Genomic DNA, 21,578 nt, shown 5'->3' with positions numbered 1-21,578 from the left:
CAATTTCTGTGGCGATGTCTTCAAACACGCGTCGGGTCTCCCTCCAGTAAAAATGACCAAAATTAACTAAATAGATAAATTCGCAAAAATGTATCTCTCCTTTGACTTTAATCCTTAGTTTGTAAAATGGAAATCAGTAACAATAATTCAAAGCTTGCATTTATATAAATTTAATACTCCTCTTATCCTTAATATGAGATATAATTAACTAATTTTAATAGATTAAAAATATTGATTAAATTAATTAATATGATTTTTTAAAACATCTTCCTTAATTTTCTCCCTCCCTCTTCTACTTAATTATTATTAGGAGAATATCAATACAGTTAATTTGAAAAAAATTGATAAGATCTTATATATAAAATCAACGTTAACTCTTTAATTAGGTCCTATATTAGGGATTCAAGGAGTACTGAGCAAACATATAATCAATCCCACAAAAACACCAAATTATCGTGAGTAACAAATTATGCAATTTTTATGAAAATTAAAATTGATTGCTTTAATGTTGAAATGTGAGATTGAGAACAACGCGTGACACGGTGACAGAAAAAAACATATGGAAAAGCTTTTCATATCCTTTCATGGAGTCTCAATGATAATAGTTACCATGCATTCCCTAAAAGAGAAAAGGAAAACCGTATTGATATTTATTTTATTTTTTTAATTTTTAATTTCGTATATATATTTTTCCTCTTAATTAAATCATTTAATTTTATTTCTTTAGTAATATTAGTTCTTATAACTTTATTCTATTAGGATTTTTAGTTTTTATACAAGGGTTAACTAATAAAGCAAATTAAGTTAAAGTCTTAATTAAAAGAAAAACACATAAATAATAAGTTGAAAATTGAAAAACGCAAAGAAAAGGAAAGAAAGAAAATAGTGACATCACCTTCAGATGCAGTGGAGGGAGGCTGGTCGCCCTTGTAATAAAATCGGTCTTCTCCGAATCTCAAATTGCAGCTCGGATTCTGAATTCTTCCTTCGCGTGTAGTATTTTCTTTCGGAAGAAGATTCATGATGCCATATAGACACTTGCTACAGAATTGTTGGGACAGATTCGGCGTGCACTGTACAAGAGTGTACAGCGATCCCCCTCTAAAGTTTGCATCTTTTGCTGCAAATTTCTTGGCACCTGACTTCGCTGCCTCCACCACCGCATCACTCAACGTCTTATTTAATTCTGCGTATGCATCTGGGTTTGAAATATTCCTTTCTTGACGATATCGACGTCTATGGTATGAAATCATGGAGCACGGATCTGGTGTGCCAGGAAGACACGTGTCTGTTTCCCAGGTCACGTCCATGGCCACCAACTGGCTGCTAACTCTAGGCAGTTGATCGAGGGTGGAGAAGAAAGAACGATCGGAATAGCGGAGGGAGCACTGGTCGTACCAGATGACTGCCTCTTTGTTGTAGGGACACTCTGAGGCTATTCGATTTATGGCGTCCTGAACGCAATCTCGACAGACCTGAATGGGGACGTCGCCTCGACACATGAACTCTCCATAGACGACGTCCTCATAGCTGGTGTTGAAAAATTCGGGAGTCTCACCGCCCGTGGCCTTGTCATACAAGATACCGAAGAGACTGTTAAGGTTGGACGGGTAGGAGCTATCGGAAGTGAAGTTTTTATTGATTGTGCAGTTGTGGTCAAAGTAAGCCGGGATGTCAACTTCAGAAGAAGCCAGATCGAAGGAGGAGAGAAGCAGAAAATAGGATAGCAGTTTCAGAAATGGCATATCCATCTTCCTGCCCAATGCTTCTGCAGGCGTCTTCACGGAATCTGCTAAATAAAGTGAAGCAAAGCTTTCACACGGTTGGACCTCTAACGCTACAACCGCATCTTTCCATATTCTTCCCTTCTCATTCTTGTTATTATTGTTTTCCTTTTGATTCTTAAGTTTTAAATGGAACGAGAAGTATTTTCTATTGTTCATATATAATGTCCCCCCCCCCCCCCCAAAAAAAAAACCCAATTTATATTCTTTGTAAAATATTAAAAATACAAGACTAAAACATTTCATGAGTAGTCATATATCATAATGTCTTTCATTTCACATGCAGAATAAAGCTGATGATAAAAAGCAAAAGGGGAGAAAAGCAAAATTAGAAAGGGGTGTTAAAGGGTTGGGCCACCAGAGGCCAACAACCCAACATTATTCACGGAAGAGGAATTTCCGTATGATTTTCATTTGTCAATGTGAAAAGGTTCATCATGCCAAGACTTTGCTTGAAAGAGCCTGCTGTACGTTTACACTCAATACCCTGTTTCATTTGCTTCTGCCACACCTCTCACCTTTTCAATCTTAGAGAAAGTTACAATTAATTTCCCCATCCTTTCATATCTACCCCTTCTATTTTTTTAAGGGTAAAGACACATTCAGCACTATGATCTTATTTTTTAGGTATATTCAAAATCTTGATCTTTTATATGATATATTCAGTAACCCTATATTATTTCTTTCTAGTTACGTACATCCAACATTCTAATTTTTAAAGTACTGAAAATGTATTAAAAATAAGACTAAGGTGTTGGATGTACCTTTATTCTTTTTTTTTTTAATTCTATATCTCCTTCTAAATAAAAATGATATGAGTAGATTTTGGATATATTAAAATTTTTGTCCACGCACAAAATCATGAAAAGATAATTTAATTTATTTATTTATTTCCTATAAGTTAAAGATTTGGATATATTACAGTTCAAAAAACATCTATAAATATTTTATATCTATTTAATTTATTTATTTCCTGTAAATTTAAGTATCAAGATAAAAAGTAATTTTTTTACAAGATCTACTCATATCATTTTCATTTAGAAGGAGATGTAGAATAAATCAAAGAGTAAATATGCATCTAGCACTTAAAAATCAAAATATTAGATTTAACTTAAAAAATAATATTGGGGTACTGGATATATCATATAAAAGATCAAGATTTTGAATGTACCTAAAAAATAAGATAGTGCTCAATGTACCTTTACCCTGAAAAAAAATGAAAAGGTAGATATGAAAGGATGGGAAAATTAATTGTAATTTTTTCTAAGATTCAAAAGGTAGGCCGCAGAAGCAAATAAAATTGGGTGTTTACTTAAGTACTCAACTCAGTAGATACCTCAACGATTCATTAAGATTGAAACTAGTGTTTCGGAATAAAAATTATGGCGAAAGGAAGTTTAAATAGGTGTATTATCAAGAATTAAGACAAATTATTTGTATATGATATGAAAGCTTATCATACATCTTTTTCTCTCAGTGATGAATGTTGTTTCTGTTAATGATTGTCAAACCATTCATAACTGACCTTTGGAAGGAACTGGTGGAGGAAGAGGCGCTTCCTGGTAAAAGGGGTACGTTTCGTTCCTTAGATAGCAACTAGGCTTCAGCACCCCCCCCCCCCCAAAAAAAAAATCACAGCATATATGCAAATTGTCGATACATCTATTGAGACTGTTGTAACAATCAATCTCAGATATAGCCGACGTGCACTGCGCCATATATAGAGGATGAGAATCACTATAGTCTTCTTTCTTGGCAAGTTTCTTGCTTCGGCCTTCAGATGCCTCCTTCACAACCACTCCCAAGGTTTGACCCAACCGCTTCATAAAGCTAGTGGTGTCTGTTGCCTTGGTGTTGTACGTTAGTTAAAAATGACCTAGGATCTTCTTCCATTTTGTTGAAGAAATTAAATACCAGTCGCCGGAGAAACGTATCCAGCACTCGTCGTACCAACCGACGGCTCCTTTATTGTTGGGGCGTTTCTGAACGATATCTTTGACTCCGCCGGAAACACATTTGTGACAAGTCTGGACGATGGCATAGCCGAGGCACTGGAAGATGCCATAGAGGGTGTTGTTGTTTTGTGATTATTAATGCCGTTTCATGCGCTGGCAGCGTAATGTCACATCCTGAGAAATTTTACTTAGACATAGGGAATCAAACATTAGAATGGGGTAACCGAATTGGCCGTTGAGGTTAAAAGCTTGATTAAAAATTTGATTAATTATTGTAATAAATATATACTTGACTAAATATGTTTATAAATCATAAATGCTAGCACAAAAATATGTTTAATAATTTTAAATGTTTTATACAATCTCTCAAATTTGTATTATTTATACAACAAAATCAGACGTTTAATATATATATTTTTTCCATTATAAAAGCAAAATAAATGAGTTTCAACAAATTTGTGGAAAAATTCAAAACATAAAATTTCATAATATAATCAAAATTAATAAATTTTATAATATGTTAGATAGTTGAGGAAAATGGAACTTAACTAGTATATTCTAATTTTACGGAATATTTTTATGTATGTGTCTGTGAGTTTAAAAATATAGGGAACATGTGTGTAATTAAAGCAAAGCCGAAGAGTATTGGAGTATTTTGTTAAAAAATTTTGAGCCGACATAAACTTCTCAATCTAGTGTTGAATGGGCCCAAATTAGCGAATCTCGGTGGGTTAATTAACTAGTTTATCGTGTTGGAAATCAAAAGTTTGCGCAATAAGCGGAGAATTTAGGGGAGGAATGGAAAATTGGGAAAAAGTAGGGACGGCCTTTGTGTAATTTTCCGAACACAATATGTAATGTTATACAAAAAAAAAAAAAAGAATTAACTTATGTTAGATTGCATTCTCTTATAATTTTAGAGCATAATTTAATAGGCACAAACACACACGCGCGCACACATACCTATATATCAAAATCTGGCTACATATTAAATATTTATATGCGACATTGAAGATCGACGACTTTCCTTCCTGATGCCCCTTGGCCCTTCATAGACGCCATGGCATATCTACCTACTCACCCCACAGGAAGAAAAAATAAAGGGGAAAAATAATAGGAAATTCAAGAAAACTCTCGAAAATACATAGCAATCATTTTTTTTTTTTGTTATTTTTAGAAAAATTTCCTCTTATTTTTTTCCTCCATCCAAATCAATTTCTTTTTGCTGAATATTATATTGCTCACCAGAAACCTCTTTCTACGGTAATTAAAGATAAGTGTTCATGTTTGGCATCACGGATCTCGATCACTGTGCACTCACATTAGGAATTGTTTAGTAATCATCGCAGTATGCCAGTATCCTTTTTTTTGATTAAGTCCATCATCGCAATATCTTAATATCAACAATTTCGAATTTAGCATACCAAGATAAAGCAGCTATCTTAGTCCCACATAAAAATTAAACAACATTAGTTTTGTACGAACCATGAATTTTCTTCGGTCCCATGGAGGACGCCTTTCTCTTTAAGCCATGAGCGACAATGAAGAGGGAAGACCCACTTTTTGGGTCTCTCTTATTGTCTTTTGCCTAAAACTTTTAACAATTATCACTTTCCCTTTTGCTCTCTTCCCTCATTAAATTCCGTTTTAACTAAGATCGACATAGATCCTCTCAAGATTTTCTTTCTTTAATTATTACAATTGTTCAAAATATCAACTGTGTAATGAATGGTTTGACAATCATTAACAGAAACAACATTCATCACTGAGAGAAAAAGATGTATGATATGCTTTCATATCATATACAAATAATTTGTCTTAATTCTTGATAATACACCTATTTAAACTTCCTTTCGCCATAATTTTTATTCCGAAACACTAGTTTCAATCTTAATGAATCGTTGAGGTATCTACTGAGTTGAGTACTTAAGTAAACAAGGATATATTGGCGAGGATACAAGTCAGAAATTGGATCTTCATCCACAGGCTGTTGCATAGACTTGCTTGTAGATTGATCCGAGCTATTCTCAACGTGCTAGACTGTTTGACTCTGTTCTATGGCGTTGAAACAAGAATGCTGGCTGATGAGGATCCAGCAATTCAAGTGGATTTTCCTGGATGCACAACAAGGTTATATGAATGCGTTTAAGAACCTCATTTCCTGGACATGAATTTCTTAGACTAGGATCCGGCAATTCTAATGGCGATCCTTCTCTCCAGAGTTTCCAGGCCTGCAAATCCAATCATATATAATTATTTTGGTCTCCCTAGCTGGCTAACATTTTAGTTTATTTACTTTGATAGTATAATTACATAGGTTAGCAGGTTTTCAGCATAGCTTGATTCATAGAAAGATGTATTCTTCTTGCCACTAATGATCTCCAAGATTAAGACACCAAAACTATACATATCAGATTTGAAAAAAAATATGAGCATGGATCGGAGCGCTGTAGCCGCTACAAAATAGCACATATTAGATGGCAAATAATCTCTCTTGCGTAGTTCATTATAAATTATTATAAAAAGACTAAAATAAAATTGTTGATTCAAGCAATTTACAATGTCCCAACAACTTTATTTGTGCTTGCTTGAGTTCGATCAACTCTGAATATTTTAGCCATACTAAAATTAGAAATTTTTGGATTCAAATCTTCATCCAACAGTAATTGCTAAATTTTAGATTGCGATATATAATTTTAAATTGAGAATCTCTATGAAGATAAAGTATTCTCCTTGCAATGCCTTCAATAATCTTGCATCGATTTCTCCAATTCAATTTACCTTTAGTGCCTGTTTGGTTCAATGCATTGCATTAGCATTCCCTGTAATCTTGATGCAATAGCTTCTTTCAAGCGTTTGGTTGGCACATTTAGGTGGTAAAGGGGATTATAAAATGCATCATGATTACTTGATATAAGGTAATAGGGATTACATCCATAATAGTAAAGAATGGAGATTACAACATGTGTGAATCTGAAAAAAGACAGCATTTGCCCTTGCCTTCTTCATCATCTTCGTTGACCACTACCAACCCTCCTCCATCGGTGGCCTTCCCTATGTTGAGGAGACCCCCCCGTCAACTGAACAACTTCATCTTCCCTATTCAGTTCATCATCATGAGGATGAAAATGAAAAATGAACCAGTGCTAGCAAAAAGTAAAAACAAAAATATCAAAACAAAGATACAAGCAATGAAAATGTGATTAGAACAATCTTCATTGGAGATGATGAAGATGAAGCAGAGGAGGAAATCCTCGTTGCCAAGAATCATGGGCTATGGCAGAAGTAGAAGAGAGGGATGGAGGTAGGGTTGGAAAAAAAAGGCGACGGCATAACAGAGCATTAGTTGTAGTTATGATGAAGGTCAGTGACGAGAATCTAGATGTCTGATGGCAAACATAGATCTAATCTTGTGCAAGGAACATTGGCAGTGAGGAAGGTTGGTGAGACTTTGATCAGCTAATAATAAAACTAATGGGAGAGGGTGGGATGACACACTTGGACGTGAAAGAAGGTAGGGGGGAGGATTTTTTGGAAGTGGGATGTTTTCTATTTCTAACTTGTGGGAGTGGTGATTCTACTCATGTGACGCACCTGGATCGAAAAGAACCTAGGGGATGAAGAATGATCGCTCCGAAGGAGGCACTATAAAGGTGAATGAAGGCCAACAGTGATGGTTAAGTATTGTGTCAATGGATGAGGAAGAGGAAATAAGCAGTAAATCAAACAAAAATTTGTAATTTCAATTTTATTTGTATTTAATTAAATATAAATAACAGATTTAATTTTATCATTCTTAATATTGTACCAAACAACTTTATTATAATCATAATTATATTACATTACACTCCCAATCATTCCATTCCATTTCATGCCCATTGATCCCATGAACCAAACGGGCCATTATTTTCAAGTCCTGATAAAGGGTTATATTCACATCTCAACCAAGTTCAAACAAATTACTAAAAAGAATTATTTCGTTTACCTAAATTCAAAAATTAATTCTGCATAACTCACCAAACAAAAAATTATCCAAGCTTTTGTTAGGCACAAATTCATACACAAGTATCTTTACTTCTTCATCCAAACAAAATCCGAGAAAACCTACAAGATTTCTGTGTTGAAGTTTTGCCATCGTCACTACTTCGTTCTTAAATTCAGGCAAACCTTGGTTGGAACTACTTGATCGTCTCTTCACAGCTAACTCTTATCCATAAGGTAAAATGCCCTGCATAGAAGATAACCAGCTACTAAATTCAATTTATAAACGAAAATAATTTATGTTTGAGAGTGCTCGCGATATCTATCAAGAAAATAGAATTATCTACCTTGTACACCTCGCCATATCCACTTGAAAATAATTTTTCCAAGTTTATTGTCGGGGGAGAAGTCGTTTGTGGCTGATTTGATGTCACCGAAAATCAAAATGTAGCGGCTTCGCACTTGAAATCTCAGCTACATATAATCAATTTCCCAAGACTTTACAAACATTATATGTTTACTTTGAATGGTCAATTGAAAACTGTTGTTATGATCCAAAACCAAATGGGCCAGGAGCACTTGGTTTCAGTGACAGATGGAAGCCCCATTGTCCATGATGGGCCACGTAGAAGCCAACGGATCAGGAAGAAATCATGGAAACTTCGGAATTAGACAGCTCATATAATAGGACAAAGGCCGTTGGGGAGTGTGTGCTAGATTTTGGAACAATTTCCTTTCTGGATAGATTCCCTCCCCTATCTTCTGTACCTCCCCTGCTGCTTCCCTTCCTTTTTGCTATTTCATTACGTTTTGCTGTACAGTTTTGTTATGTTCTGCAATATTTCCATTTGGATGTATTGAGATTTATGATAAGCAATATATATAGCCAGTGGCAAAGCGTTTTCATCATATATATATATACACGTTCATTCGAAATTCTATCATTGCAATTGGTGCTTTCATTGAGAGGTGCTATGGCAGAAAACACAAGACTCAAGGAGCTCCAAAGATATGAAAAAGGCCAATGACTTTATGGAGGAAGCCAAGGGACGTTTCTCACATATGGAAAGTCTACTGGAGGCATTGACCAAGGCTGTGGACAATATTAATAGCAAGGTGGAACCATCGCGAGACAATCCGAAGACAACATTTCATTCTCATGGTGAACCGGAGACGCTATCATCCAACTCCATTCTATATATGGGGAAACAGATCAAGCTGGATTTTCCCCGTTTCGATGGGACAGATGCGTTAGACTGGATTTTTAAAGCTGAACAGTATTTCAAATATTATGGAGTTGAGGATCCACAGAGGATGGTTATTGCGTCAGTGCATTTTGATGGCGATGTACTACCTTGGTTCCAGATGCTTGAGAAAGCGCAGAGAATACCATCATGGCAAGCTCTTGCTCATGCTGTAGAGGAACAATATGGCCCTACACAGTTTGATTGTGCATGCGCGTGGCTATTCAAGCTGACCCAATAGGGGTAGTTAGATGAGTATAATACGACATTCTTGTCGCTAGCCAATCGCACTAAGGATGTCCCAGAACTTGCCTTGCTTGATTGCTATCTAGGGGGCTTGAAACCTGATCTACGCCGAGATGTGATGGTGCAGCAACCGACTACCGTCATAAAAGTGATGGCATTAGCCCGACTATTTTCAAACACCACGACCTATATCGTCAATATGCGGAAGAGTAGATCCTCATACGGGTCTTCATCATAGGGAAATGGTAGTGGTCTGAAAGCAAATACTGGGGCTACAGGAACATCTAGCTTGACGACGGGAGGGAAAGCTAACCTACCTCCACTACTTCCGATGCCCAACATGCCTCCGATAAAAAAGATGACTCCAGCTGAAATGCAAGTTAGGAGAGAGAAGGGTTTGTGCTATACATGTGACGCCAAGTTCACACCCACCCACAGATGTCCGAACAAGCAACTCATGATGCTTCAGGCAGAAGATGAGGTCGAAGAAGAAATAGCGTTAGAAGAGACGGAAACACGCGAAGCTGACGCTACATTACATCACTTATTAGTACACGCTCTTCGTGGGACTCAGGGTCCGATGACTATCAAATTTAATGGCTCTGTTCACGGTCTTGATGTACAAATATTATTGGATGGAGGCAGTTTGGACACTTTTATTCACCCTCGTATTGTACATCACCTCCAACTGCCTATTGTTTTAGCAAAGGAACTCAGGGTATTAGGCGGCTTCGGAAAGATTTTGAGGAGCAATGAAACAGTGGTGGATCTTCCTGTGCAGATTCAGGGGCATACTCTGATCATGACCTTATACTTACTACCGGTAGCAGGATATGATATAGTCATTGGTGCTGACTGGCTCGAGACTCTAGGTCCGCATGTGGCCGATTACAGTACGTCGACTATCAAATTCTTGGAGGACGAGAAATTCATAACACTAAAGGGATTTAGAGGACCACCTATTTTGCAGGCTCAGTTTAACCATTTAGTAAGGATACAACAAACAGAGGCTATGGCGGAATTATATACAGTTGAACGAATAGAAGACAGTGGGGACGGTTTGGAATTTCCGGAAGGCACATAGACGATATGCTTCAGCTTCTTATAAAATATCGATCGGTATTTGATAAACCACATGGTTTACTACCATCTAGAAGCCATGAACACCGCATCGAATTATTGCCAGGAACCAGTTCGGTTAAGGTGCGTCCTTATTGATATCCGGTTAGCCAGAAAGATGAAATAGAGAAGATCGTTTCTGAGCTCCTGATGAAGGGTTGATACAGCCCAGTTCAAGTCCATTTTCAGCTCCAGTTATTTTGGTCTAAAAAAAAGATGGGACATAGAGGTTTTGCGTTGACTATAGAGCCTTAAATGCAGTAACCGTAAAAGATTCATTTCCGATGCCAACTGTGGATGAGCTAATCGATGAACTTCATGGCTCGGTGTTTTATTCCAAACTGGATCTTCGATCAGGATATCATCAAATCTTGATGCGGGAAGCTGACAGAGAGAAGACCGCTTTCCGTACTCATCTGGGATTATATGAATGGTTGGTAATGCCGTTCGGATTGTCAAATGCACCGGTGACCTTTCAGTCACTTATGAACTCCATTTTTCGACCTTTCCTACGTCACTTCATCCTCATATTTTTTGATGATATTGTGATTTACAGTAGCACGTGGGAGGCACATTTATAGCATTTGGATATGGTTCTGACTCAATTGCACAACCATCAGCTTTTTGCAAAAATGTCCAAGTGTTCTTTTGGACAGAGAAAGATTGAATATCTGGGCCACATAGTCTCGGAAAAAGGAGTAGAGATGGATGGAAGGAAGATTCAGGCTATACGACAATGGCCCAGTCCAAAAAACGTGACACAACTAAAGGGATTCCTGGGATTGAGTGGATATTATAGAAGATTCATAAAAGGGTATGCCAATATAGCCGACCCATTAACTCGTTTGTTAGCCAAAGATGCTTTCAAGTGGGATGATCAAGCTCAATCTGCCTTTGAGAGGCTCAAAGATGTTTTGACTGAGGCTCCAATTTTGACTCTACAGGATTTCTCAAAATCCTTTATACTCGAAACTGATGCCTTTGGAGTGGGTATAGGAGCCGTGCTTAGCTAAGATAACCATCCCATTGCTTATTTCTCTAAGAAGTTATCACCGAGAATGTAGTCTCAATCTGCGTACATACGAGAATTATATGCTATCACCGAGGCCGTCACTAAGTTCCACCATTATCTCATCGGTCATCCATTTGTTATAAGGACTGACCATGCAAGCCCCAAACACTTGCAAGATCAGGTGATCCATACACCGGAGCAAGAATCATGCCTTCCCAAGCTGCTCGGGTATCAGTTTTGAATCGAATATAAACCAGGGGTGAATAATCAAGTCACTGATGCTCTGTCACGGGCAACCTGTATGGCCATTTCTTCAATGGGGGATTCATTTATGGAATTCGTTTATAACCAGGTGCATGCTTCAGATTTAATTCAGCAGTTGAAACAAGAGTTTCCTTCGGACTTAACAGATACAGAAAAATTTCAGATAAAAAGAGGGGAATTATACTGGAAGAACAAACTGGTATTACCACACAATGATCCTCATCTTATCCGTCGAGTGTTGGAAGAATTTCACTCTTTGGTAATTGGTGGGCATTCTGGGTTTCTGCGCACATTTCAAAGGATAGAAAGGATCTTTTATTGGCCTCGAATGCGTGATGATATTCGTATTTTTGTACGTAACTACATGGTTTGCCAAGAGGCCAAAACCAGTCAACTATGTCCCGTGGGGCTCCTCAATCCCCTGCCTATTCCAGAGAGAATTTGGGAAGACATAGCCATGGATTTCATAACGGGACTCCCACCAGTCAGAGGATATGCTACGATCTTTGTAGTAGTAGACAAGTTGTCGAAATATGGCCACTTCATGGCATTATCTCCGAATTTTAATGCTGCGCAAGTAGCAAAGGTTTTTTTAAACAATGTGGTTAAGTCACATGATGTGCCCAAGACCATTGTTTCAGACAGAGACTGTACTTTTACTAGTAGCTTTTGGAGACATTTGATGAAATTACAGGGAACGTCACTCTGTTTTAGCTTTGCATACCACCTCAGACCGATGGATAATCAGAAGCTGTTAATAAATGTGTCGAAATGTATCTGAGATGCATGGTTCATGAATACCCACGTAAATGGCTTTCGTTCCTCCCATGGGCTGAATTCTAGTACAATACTTCATTTCACACATCTATCGGCATGGTACCCTTTAAGATAGTTTATGGCAGAGACCCACCTCCTTTGCTTCGCCGTTCTTCATCTAAAGATACTCCACTGGATGTCCATTAACACTTAATGCAACGAGATGAGCTGTTAGAAATTTTGAAAGGTAATATTCAGCAAGCTCAGACGAGGATGAAGCACTTCGCAGATAAAAAGCGGACTGAACTTAAATTTCAAATTCATGATTGGGTGCTCGTCAAACTTCAACCTTACCGCTAGCATTTGGTCCAACTATGGAAATATCAAAAACTATTAATGCGCTACTTCGGACCTTTTCAGGTGATTAAATGAATTGGTCAAGTCACTTATCGACTCCAACTACCAGAACAGGCAAAGATACATCCAGTTTTTCATGTCTTCCTGCTCAAGAAATTTGTTGGGGATGAGCCTGGCAACCCTTATTTTCCTCTACCATTATTGACGATGCCTGAGGGACCCATTTCGTAGCCAGTGGATCTGTTAGACACTCTTACGGTTCAAGTCGGTAACCAATGGGTTCGACAATATCTGGTTAAGTGGGATGCTTCCAATGACCGCACTTGGGAAGATGCCGATACATTACGCAAATTATATCCGTCTTTTGGCCTTAAGGATAAGGTCTGATTTAAAGAGGGAGGTAATGTTATGATCCAAAACTAAATGGGCTAAGAGCACTCGGTTTCAGTGACAGATGGAAGCTCCATTATCCATGATAGGCCACATAGAAGCCAATGGATCAGGAAGAAATCATGGAAACTTCAGGAATTAGACAACTCAATATAATAGGACAAAGGCTGTTGGGGAGTGTGTGCTAGATTTTGGAACGATTTCCTTTTTGGATAGATTCCCTCTGCTATCTTCTGTACCTCCCCTGTTGCTTCCCTTCCTTTCTGCTATTTCATTACGTTTTGCTGTACGGTTCTGTTATGTTCTGCAATATTTCCATTTGGATGTATTGAGATTTCTGATAAGCAATATATATAGCCAGTGGCAAAGTGTTTTCATCATATATATATACACGTTCATTTGAAATTCTATCATTGCAACTGTTAGGTCATTGTAAATTTCTAATATTATTCATGAATGAAAACATACTAATTACCATGTAAAGTGAAAATTGCACGTCTATCTAAACATGAAGGCTAATTCAATACCCGTTTTTGGGACTGAAACATTCTTGCATGCTCTCCGTCTAAGGCACAGGATGCAGGGTGAGACTTGCATTATGAGTATCGTCGTTTGAACTACTGTGGCAAAGAAAACATGTATATGTGATGGAAGGAGAAGACTTAGATATTCAGTCTCATATATATACTTTTCCTGGAAGGAATGATAATTGACCTTTGGAAGGAGCTGGTGGTCGAGGAGGCGCTTCCTGGTAAAAAGGGCACGTTTCATTCCTTTAGTTTTCCTCCCCCTCCATTTCCATCACAGCATATATGCAATTTGTCGATACATTTATTGAGACTGTTGTAACAATCAATCTCAAATATAGCCGACGTGCATTGCGCCATATATAGAGGATCAAAAGCATTATAGTCTTCTTTCTTGGCAAGTTTCTTGCTTCGGCCTTCAGATGCCTCCTTCACAACCACTCCCAAGGTTTGACCCAACCACTTCATAAAGCCAGTGGTGTCTGTTGCCTTGGTGTTGTTAGTTAAAAATGACCTAGGATCTTCTTCCATTTTGTTGAAGAAATTAAATACCAGTCGCAGGAGAAACGTATCCAGCACTCGTCGTACCAACCGACGGCTCCTTTATTGTTGGGGCATTTCTGAAGGATATCTTTGACTCCGCCGGAAACACATTTTTGACAAGTCTGGACATTGGCATAGCCGAGGCACTGGAAGATACCATAGAGGGTGTTGTTGTTTTGTGATTATTAATGCCGTTTCATGCGCTGGGAGCGTAATGTCACATCCTGAGAAATTTTACTTAGACATAGGGAATCAAAAATTAGAATGGGGACCAATGTAAAAACTAGACAGGGAGACGAACCAACTTTTGATGTGAAACCCCAATAAGATCCGGGCTAGCATTTTCGTAATTATCAATCTAGGAAGGGCAAAATGGAAAAATTTGAGAAAAATTCTAGAAAATTTCTGAAAAATGGGAATAGTATAAATTAGAAGTTTTGGAAACTCGATTGATACCCGAAAGGTGAAATTATGGTGAAAGCAGATTATTACGGAATTTCTCGTAAACAGAGGTTTTTCAGAAAAATATTAGAAAATCAGAGGAAAATAATTATTTTAATTAGTTAGAGGCCTCAATAAATTTGGAAAAAGGATGGATAATTCATCTAAATATTTATTTAAATTTATAAAATTAGTTTTAGGCCTTGAAAATTCAGGAATTAATCTTAGAGAATTTATTTTCCCACAGTGACACTAATAAAAGCCTAATTAGAGAAAATTCAAAATAAATACCTAGAGGTGGCAAGAAATTCTCAAAATTTTCAGATCATGTTATCACATTAAAAGGTGAATTATCATGAAGAGAAATAAATTTTTGGAGGTCTGAAAAAATTATGGAATGTTACTAGTAAATAGTAACCGATAAAGTTTCAAATAGGTTTGGGATTTTGATTTGGATTGTGGACCATCTTTTTGGACCATCCAAAACCATTTTTGGGGCCCAAATTGAGCCCAATAAGGACCTAATTTTGTGCAGCTTCCAGGTCCCTCTATTTTTATTAAATAAAATGTGAAAGTCATGGATAAATGCTTGGAAAAATCTGGAAATTGGCCACTTGTTCAAATCTGACTTCTTCTAGCATTTGATGACTGCCACATAACCCCCATGAGGTGGCAAATTTCATGCAAATAGAGAGAGGGAAGGCAAATCAGATTTTTCTATATATATCCCTTTAGAAAATACAAATAAATGTTGGAAAATTGGAAAAATAAGGGGAGACTCTGTCACTGTAGCTCCAGCCCTATTTGTTTGAAAATTTCAAGTGTTTAAGGCAAGGAATCATTCAAATTACATCAAGGAAACACCAAGGTATGCTTAAGCCTTCCTATCCCTAAGCTTTAAGGTAGTTTTGGTTGAGTTTTCAGTTGAAAAACTAAGTGTAAATGCTGTCAAATTTTTGGTCTGTCTATGGAAGGTTTAGGGAAGGATAGAAACCTTAAATACCAAGTGAAATAAGCAAGATTAAGTGGTGTATGGATTGGTTTTTGGAAGAAAATCCACCTAGGGTTTAAGAGCAAGATTTCGGCCTAGCGCTGTTCATGCAGAAGCAAATTGTTTTGGCTTGATTTGATGATTCTAATGGGTTTCAAACATGTTTTTGTGTAGGGATATGCTGTTGGAAAGTGTTTAAAATTATTGGAATAAAAAATGAAATTTTTGGAAGATTACACCCCCTTTTCGGCCAAGGTGAATTCATGGGGAAGGAGTTTGATTTTCAAAAAATTTGATTCCATATTTGAATTTCTCATGAAAAATCGTGTAGGAATGAGTCGTGAGGTTATTGATTCTAAAGGAGGAATCGTTTTAGTAAAAATCAAAGAAAGGGGGAGAAAATGTTAAGTTAAAGTTTAAGGATTATGTTTAAGTTGTTTGGTTATATGGCCTATATTTATGCTTGATTTAATAGGCTTTGTGAGGAGGAATCAAGGAAGATCATTGTTCCTTGAGGTAACCGAATTGGACAAGTGATAAAAGGCAGCTTTGAATTATAATTTGATTGTATATCTTGCTTGTTTAATATGATTTGTTGTTTATTTGGATTGAGGATATTGTATTGTGATTTTGGTTGGTTGAATAACCTCAGTTTATGCTTTGGCCAAGTGCATTGCATTGTGTTAACATGGAAGTGTTAATGTTCCTCTTCTAGCATGAGATTAAGTATGAATTTATGTAACTTGAGGATGTCTTAAAGTTCTATAACATGTCACATGTAACTTGCTTGATTTGCATGATAATTGTAATTCAAATGCTACTAAGATTTCGATGCAATCTCATTCCCCCATGTCAATTTATTTATTATTTAGGAAGTGGCTTATCCATGGATTAAGGCAAGGAGTTGGTATTGGGATAGAGAAGCTTGATGATCATTATGTTATTTTGAAATGTCATATGATGTGTTATTAAACTTTATGCAAAGTTTGTAATGGATTATGAATGGTAATATGTTGTAAATTATATTGGTATGACATGCCCAAGTGTTGAAATATTGAGTGGTAGAATGCTTAAAGGGTATGGAAAAGGAAAAAGGAATATAAAATTCAAGAAAGAGGTGATTAGGCGATAAAATTGCCTAAATTAGGACAAAATGGTGACACATAAAATAATAAGCAAATGATGGAATTTGGACCTGAGATTGCCCTTCCAAAATTGGGCTAAAATCCTGAAAATTTGAAAATTGACCATACGAATAGTACATCTTGTTGAATTTTTTGATGTTGTTCTGAATGGAATTAAGTCTAATGAATATTTTTTCTCTATAGAAATATTAGCAAGCTTCATGTGAAAATTAGAACCATCTCGTTTTGATTTTTCTAGAACTAGCTATGAATTTTCAAACTTCACCCAAATTCGAATGAACAGTTTACTGACAGAATTAAATGTGAAATTTTGAAACTGAAATTTTTCACCCGGGAACACGGGAAAATACGTTATAATGGTTTTAATTGACATATAATAAGGTAATAAAAGAGATGTTACACGTAAGATATATGCATGTACCGTACGTATACGTCTCTTAGGTCCTTTTGCTTCTCATTTATGCTTATAGTTTTTATTACCTTGGAAATTTCAACGCCGCAGATTTAGAATTTGTAAACCAGTGACAAGAGATGTGGACTGGACTAAAATCGTACTACTCCTCTCTTCCAATTTGTTGGACAAAATTTTGGAGAATTAAATGCACTTGACCTCCTGACGTGGAATTTCCACCATTGGTTATGGAAGTTGTCTCACGTGGACTGAATTTTCAGCCTTCATTTATCGTGAGTCTGACTTTTTGAGCCCCCATGCATACGACAATGAAGGCCCTCATTTTCAAGGCTTCTCTGTTATTAATTTACTATTGGTTCAAGTAAAACGTTTGTATGATAACTTCCTCACAGCTAAATTTCTCCCTTGACGGCAATCGAATTAAACACGATTAATGAGTATGAGATGTACTCTCCTATAATCTTATTTATAAGTCATTTTTAATATAATTTGTCAAAACATATAAGTAGAATTAGAGGAGTATATGATAAACTTTCATCATCATCCGTGTCAACACCGAAATCATCAAATAGGAATAGCATACCGTTAAATAATCAATTAAATTATTTTTTTCCATACAACACTGAAAATAATAGTCATATAGTAGTATGTTTGCTTGTCTCTCCTTCCCTGTAAATACTGGCCTTCTCATCAGCAGATGAAATTTTGGTCAGAACACAATTAATAATATTACTAAAGTGTACGTGAATAACCTTAGTCAGAGAGAGTCATTTGGTTACTCAAGTGTACGGTATGGAAAAAATATATGCTAAGAATAATCCTCTCTGAAAATTAGTAAGGGACACATCTAACTACCGATGGTAACCTTATTATTCCCGATGTAATGTTTGGAATTGTGGTTACTTCACTGTGAAGATCCTGAGGCATGCATTAAAGTGTGCAGAAGATGTTCACTCTCGATAGCTTGGAAACAAGGGAACAAGTCTCTTTAAGCAACGCGTAAGTAGGAATAAGTCCTCCATCACTACAATTTATTATGCAGTTAGCCTTAAATTTTGTTGCGACTTTTCCTGCTTACAACTCCGCATTTTCAATGGTCCACCCTTATTGGGCTCTTCCATCCTTCTTTTAGGTTCAAGACTTCCAGCATCAGTACAAATGAAAGGAACTGCTTTTTCAGAACACATGGTTTTACTTTTACAATGATTCAACGCTGGCTAGCTTGCCAAATCTTACATGTGTCGGAGACAACTTATGGTTGATCAAATTAAAAGTGCATAAATTACCTACCTAGCATTTCGTATTTCTAGCTAAAAAAATGGTCACAAAAATTTGCCTCTATATATGAGATTTATGTTACGACGTCTACATTTCAGTTCTTATACAGAAATAGATCTAGCTTGAACAATGATATCTTTAAGTTTCTAGCTGAAAGATGGACACAAAAATTTGCCTCTATATATGAGATTTACGTTACGACGTCTACATCTCAATTCTTATACAGAAATATATCTAGCTTAAACAATGATATCTTTAACCAGAGTTTTGTTGGATAAAATCTAGAAAGCACCATCTCTTCTTGAGTATTGTTCAACTATACATTAAGTAATGAAAAAAAAAACTCGAGAAATATAATGATATAATAAAAAATTAACAAATATTAATATTTTCATCTATTCTTTTTCGTATCTGCGACAAGGCCGTGAAAAAATTTTGGTTATTTAAATTTTTAGGCCTTTTTAAACGTGAAAATGTTTTCACGTCTTCATTAACGGTCATTTATCATTAGACTCTTCTTTCCGCGTCATTGCCGAAAGAAAATAGGAGTAACATATTGTTAAATAAATAATTGGATTATTTTTCCAGACATTACACGGGTTACATAATAATCTAAGAAGAAAGCATTTTACCTAAAAGATAGTTGAAAAGGTAGGAAAAAATGAAAAATTTCTGGGCGAGGACATATAGATATCAAAAACTTTTTGCTTAAATAAAAAAAATTTCATTTAGATGAAGAATTCAAAATTTATGTTCAAATGATAAAAAGGTAGAGATAAAAAACATTAAAAAAATATTAAAAAAAGACCATTGAATTTAAAATTCTAAATCAGGAATTACTACAAAAGTATATTGCAATTTGCTTTTTGAGTGTAGTCATTTTTTTTTATGAGTGTAGTAACCAATACTGATTTAAAATTTTGACATTCAACAATCTTTTTTTTTTTTTTGGATTTTTTCAAAAATATATACAACTATCTACCTTTATCAGAGTAGTCTTCCGATTACAATACTGTAAGGTGAAAAAACATAAATCCGAAGAATAATCTTTGCAAATGAGAGAGGAACATCTAACTGATCGTAATCTTTTGCTTAAAACTTTTGACAATGACAAGTGACAACTTGATCACTTTCCCTTTTCCTTCTCTTCATTTATTAAATTCGATTTTAACTAAGATCTACCACGCATATCTAGGTACATCCTCTTATGAATTGTTCTCCATCATTCCAGTTGTTCAAATATCAACTGCGTATAATGAATGGATTGAGAATCATTAACAGAAACATCATTCATTATTGAGTAAAAGATATGTATGAAAAGCTGTCATATTATCCTCCCCCAGAAGGTAAAATAATATACAAATACAAGTAACTTATCTGATTAAATTTCTTGATACTTTGCCTAATTAAACTTTCTATCGAAACCAGTTTTATCTTTGAACACTGGTGTCAAGCTTTCACCGATGTTTGACATATACGCTACTGAGTTGATGAGCATTTAAGCAATAAACGAGGATATTAGCGAGGGTACAAATCAGTAATAGGATCTTTATCCACAGATCACTGCGCAGACTTGCTGGTAGATTGATCTGAACTATTTTCATAAATGGCTGGATTGTTTGAATATGTTCTATGGCGGCCAACAAAAAAGACTGGCTCCCGAGGATCCGACAATGTGACGGAGTGACTGCTTAGCATCACCATAATAGACTGTACTGTAGGTCTCAGAGCTGGGTTTTCCTGAACAAGCTCATATGGATGCATTTGATAACTTCATTTCTTGAACAAGAATCTCTTAAACTAGGATCCAGCAATTCCAATGGCCTCCCTTCCCTCCACAGCCTCCAGGCCTGCAAAGTGCAATTCCAATAATATATAATTAATGTGTCAAGATTTTGACCCCTCTAGCTACCATCTAAGTTTATTTACTTTTGATAGTATACCTACGTAGCTTTCACTCGAAAAAAGATAATATACTCACATAGGTTACTAGGTCTTCAGCATAGCTTGAAATATAGAAAGATGTATTCTTCTTGCTGCTAATAATCTCCAAAATTAGGACAACAAAACTATATATATCAGATTTGATTGAAATATGATCATGTATTGCATATTCTAGAGCCATGTATCCACTAAAAAAAAAAAGCACACATTACGTGATAAATAATTTCTTTTCTCAAGTTTATTATAAAGTATGATGCAAAACAATTGGCATGAAGAAATTTAACTTACAAGGTGCTGACAACTCTGCTTGTGCTTGCGTGCGTTTGATCAACTCCAAATATTTTAGCCATACCAAAATCAGAGATTTTTGGATTCAAATCTTCATCCAACAATACATTACTAGCTTTAAGATCATGATGTATGATTTTTAGTTGAGAATCTTCATGAAGATAAAGCATCCCTCTTGTAATGCCTTCTATAATCTTGTAACATCTTGACCAATTCAATTTACCTTGGTTTTCAAGTCCTGGACGCCCAATAAGAAGCCAATTCAAATGATAAGATAAAAAATTAGATTCACATCCTCACCCCAAGTTAGCCAATGCAATTAACAATAATTATTATATAATTTGAAGAGTGAGCATATGCACAACTAAACGCAGAAAATAATTTTGCAAAACCTACCAAACAAAAAATTATCCAAGCTTCTGTTGGGCAAAAATTTGTATACGGGCATCTTTTCTTCTTCATCCAAATAAAATCCAAGTAACCTTACGAGATTTCTATGTTGAAGTTTTGCCATCATAACAACTTCATTCTTAAATTCTCCCACACCTTGTTTTGAACCGCTTGATACTCTTTTTACGGCTAACTCTTGTCCATCAGGTAGAACACTCTTCATAAGGAATAATCAATCTATTAAAATCCATTTGCAAACAAATAGTTATTTATGATTTTGAGAGCAGTGATCCCGACTTTTACAAGTATAATAGATTTATATACCTTGTAAACCTCATCAAATCCTCCTTGACCAAGTTTATTGTCAGGAGAGAAGTCATTTGTGGCTGTTCTGATGGTATCCAAAAAAAAAGTAGGGATCATGATATTAATTAGTCATCTAAGGAACTTCCATGTAATAATTAAAGCGACAATTGCGTGTATCAAATTAAACATGAGAGCTGATATGTAT

At 36.0% G+C, this 21,578-nt stretch overlaps 2 protein-coding genes across 2 annotated transcripts; one reads left to right on the top strand and one right to left on the bottom strand.

The window, feature by feature from the left end:
• Positions 1-1,101: 1,101 nt before the first annotated feature.
• Positions 1,102-3,849, bottom strand: LOC114744524 (cysteine-rich repeat secretory protein 1-like). The gene is made up of 3 exons (XM_028932693.1): positions 3,699-3,849; positions 1,261-1,789; positions 1,102-1,147 (listed from the first exon to the last, which is right to left on the bottom strand). The coding sequence occupies exons 1-3, from the start codon at positions 3,847-3,849 to the stop codon at positions 1,102-1,104; spliced, it is 726 nt and encodes a 241-aa protein (XP_028788526.1).
• Positions 3,850-10,961: 7,112 nt separating this feature from the next.
• LOC114744523 (uncharacterized mitochondrial protein AtMg00860-like) lies at positions 10,962-11,342 on the top strand. The gene has a single exon (XM_028932692.1). The coding sequence runs from the start codon at positions 10,962-10,964 to the stop codon at positions 11,340-11,342; it is 381 nt and encodes a 126-aa protein (XP_028788525.1).
• Positions 11,343-21,578: the final 10,236 nt, after the last annotated feature.

This window comes from Neltuma alba, unplaced genomic scaffold (assembly GCF_004799145.2).
Source record: "Neltuma alba isolate B1F8T4 unplaced genomic scaffold, ASM479914v2 tig00004377_pilon, whole genome shotgun sequence".
Taxonomy (NCBI): Eukaryota; Viridiplantae; Streptophyta; class Magnoliopsida; order Fabales; family Fabaceae; genus Neltuma; species Neltuma alba.
The sequence above is the reverse complement of the archived record's forward strand: the minus strand, read 5'-3'. Positions and strand labels throughout refer to the sequence as shown.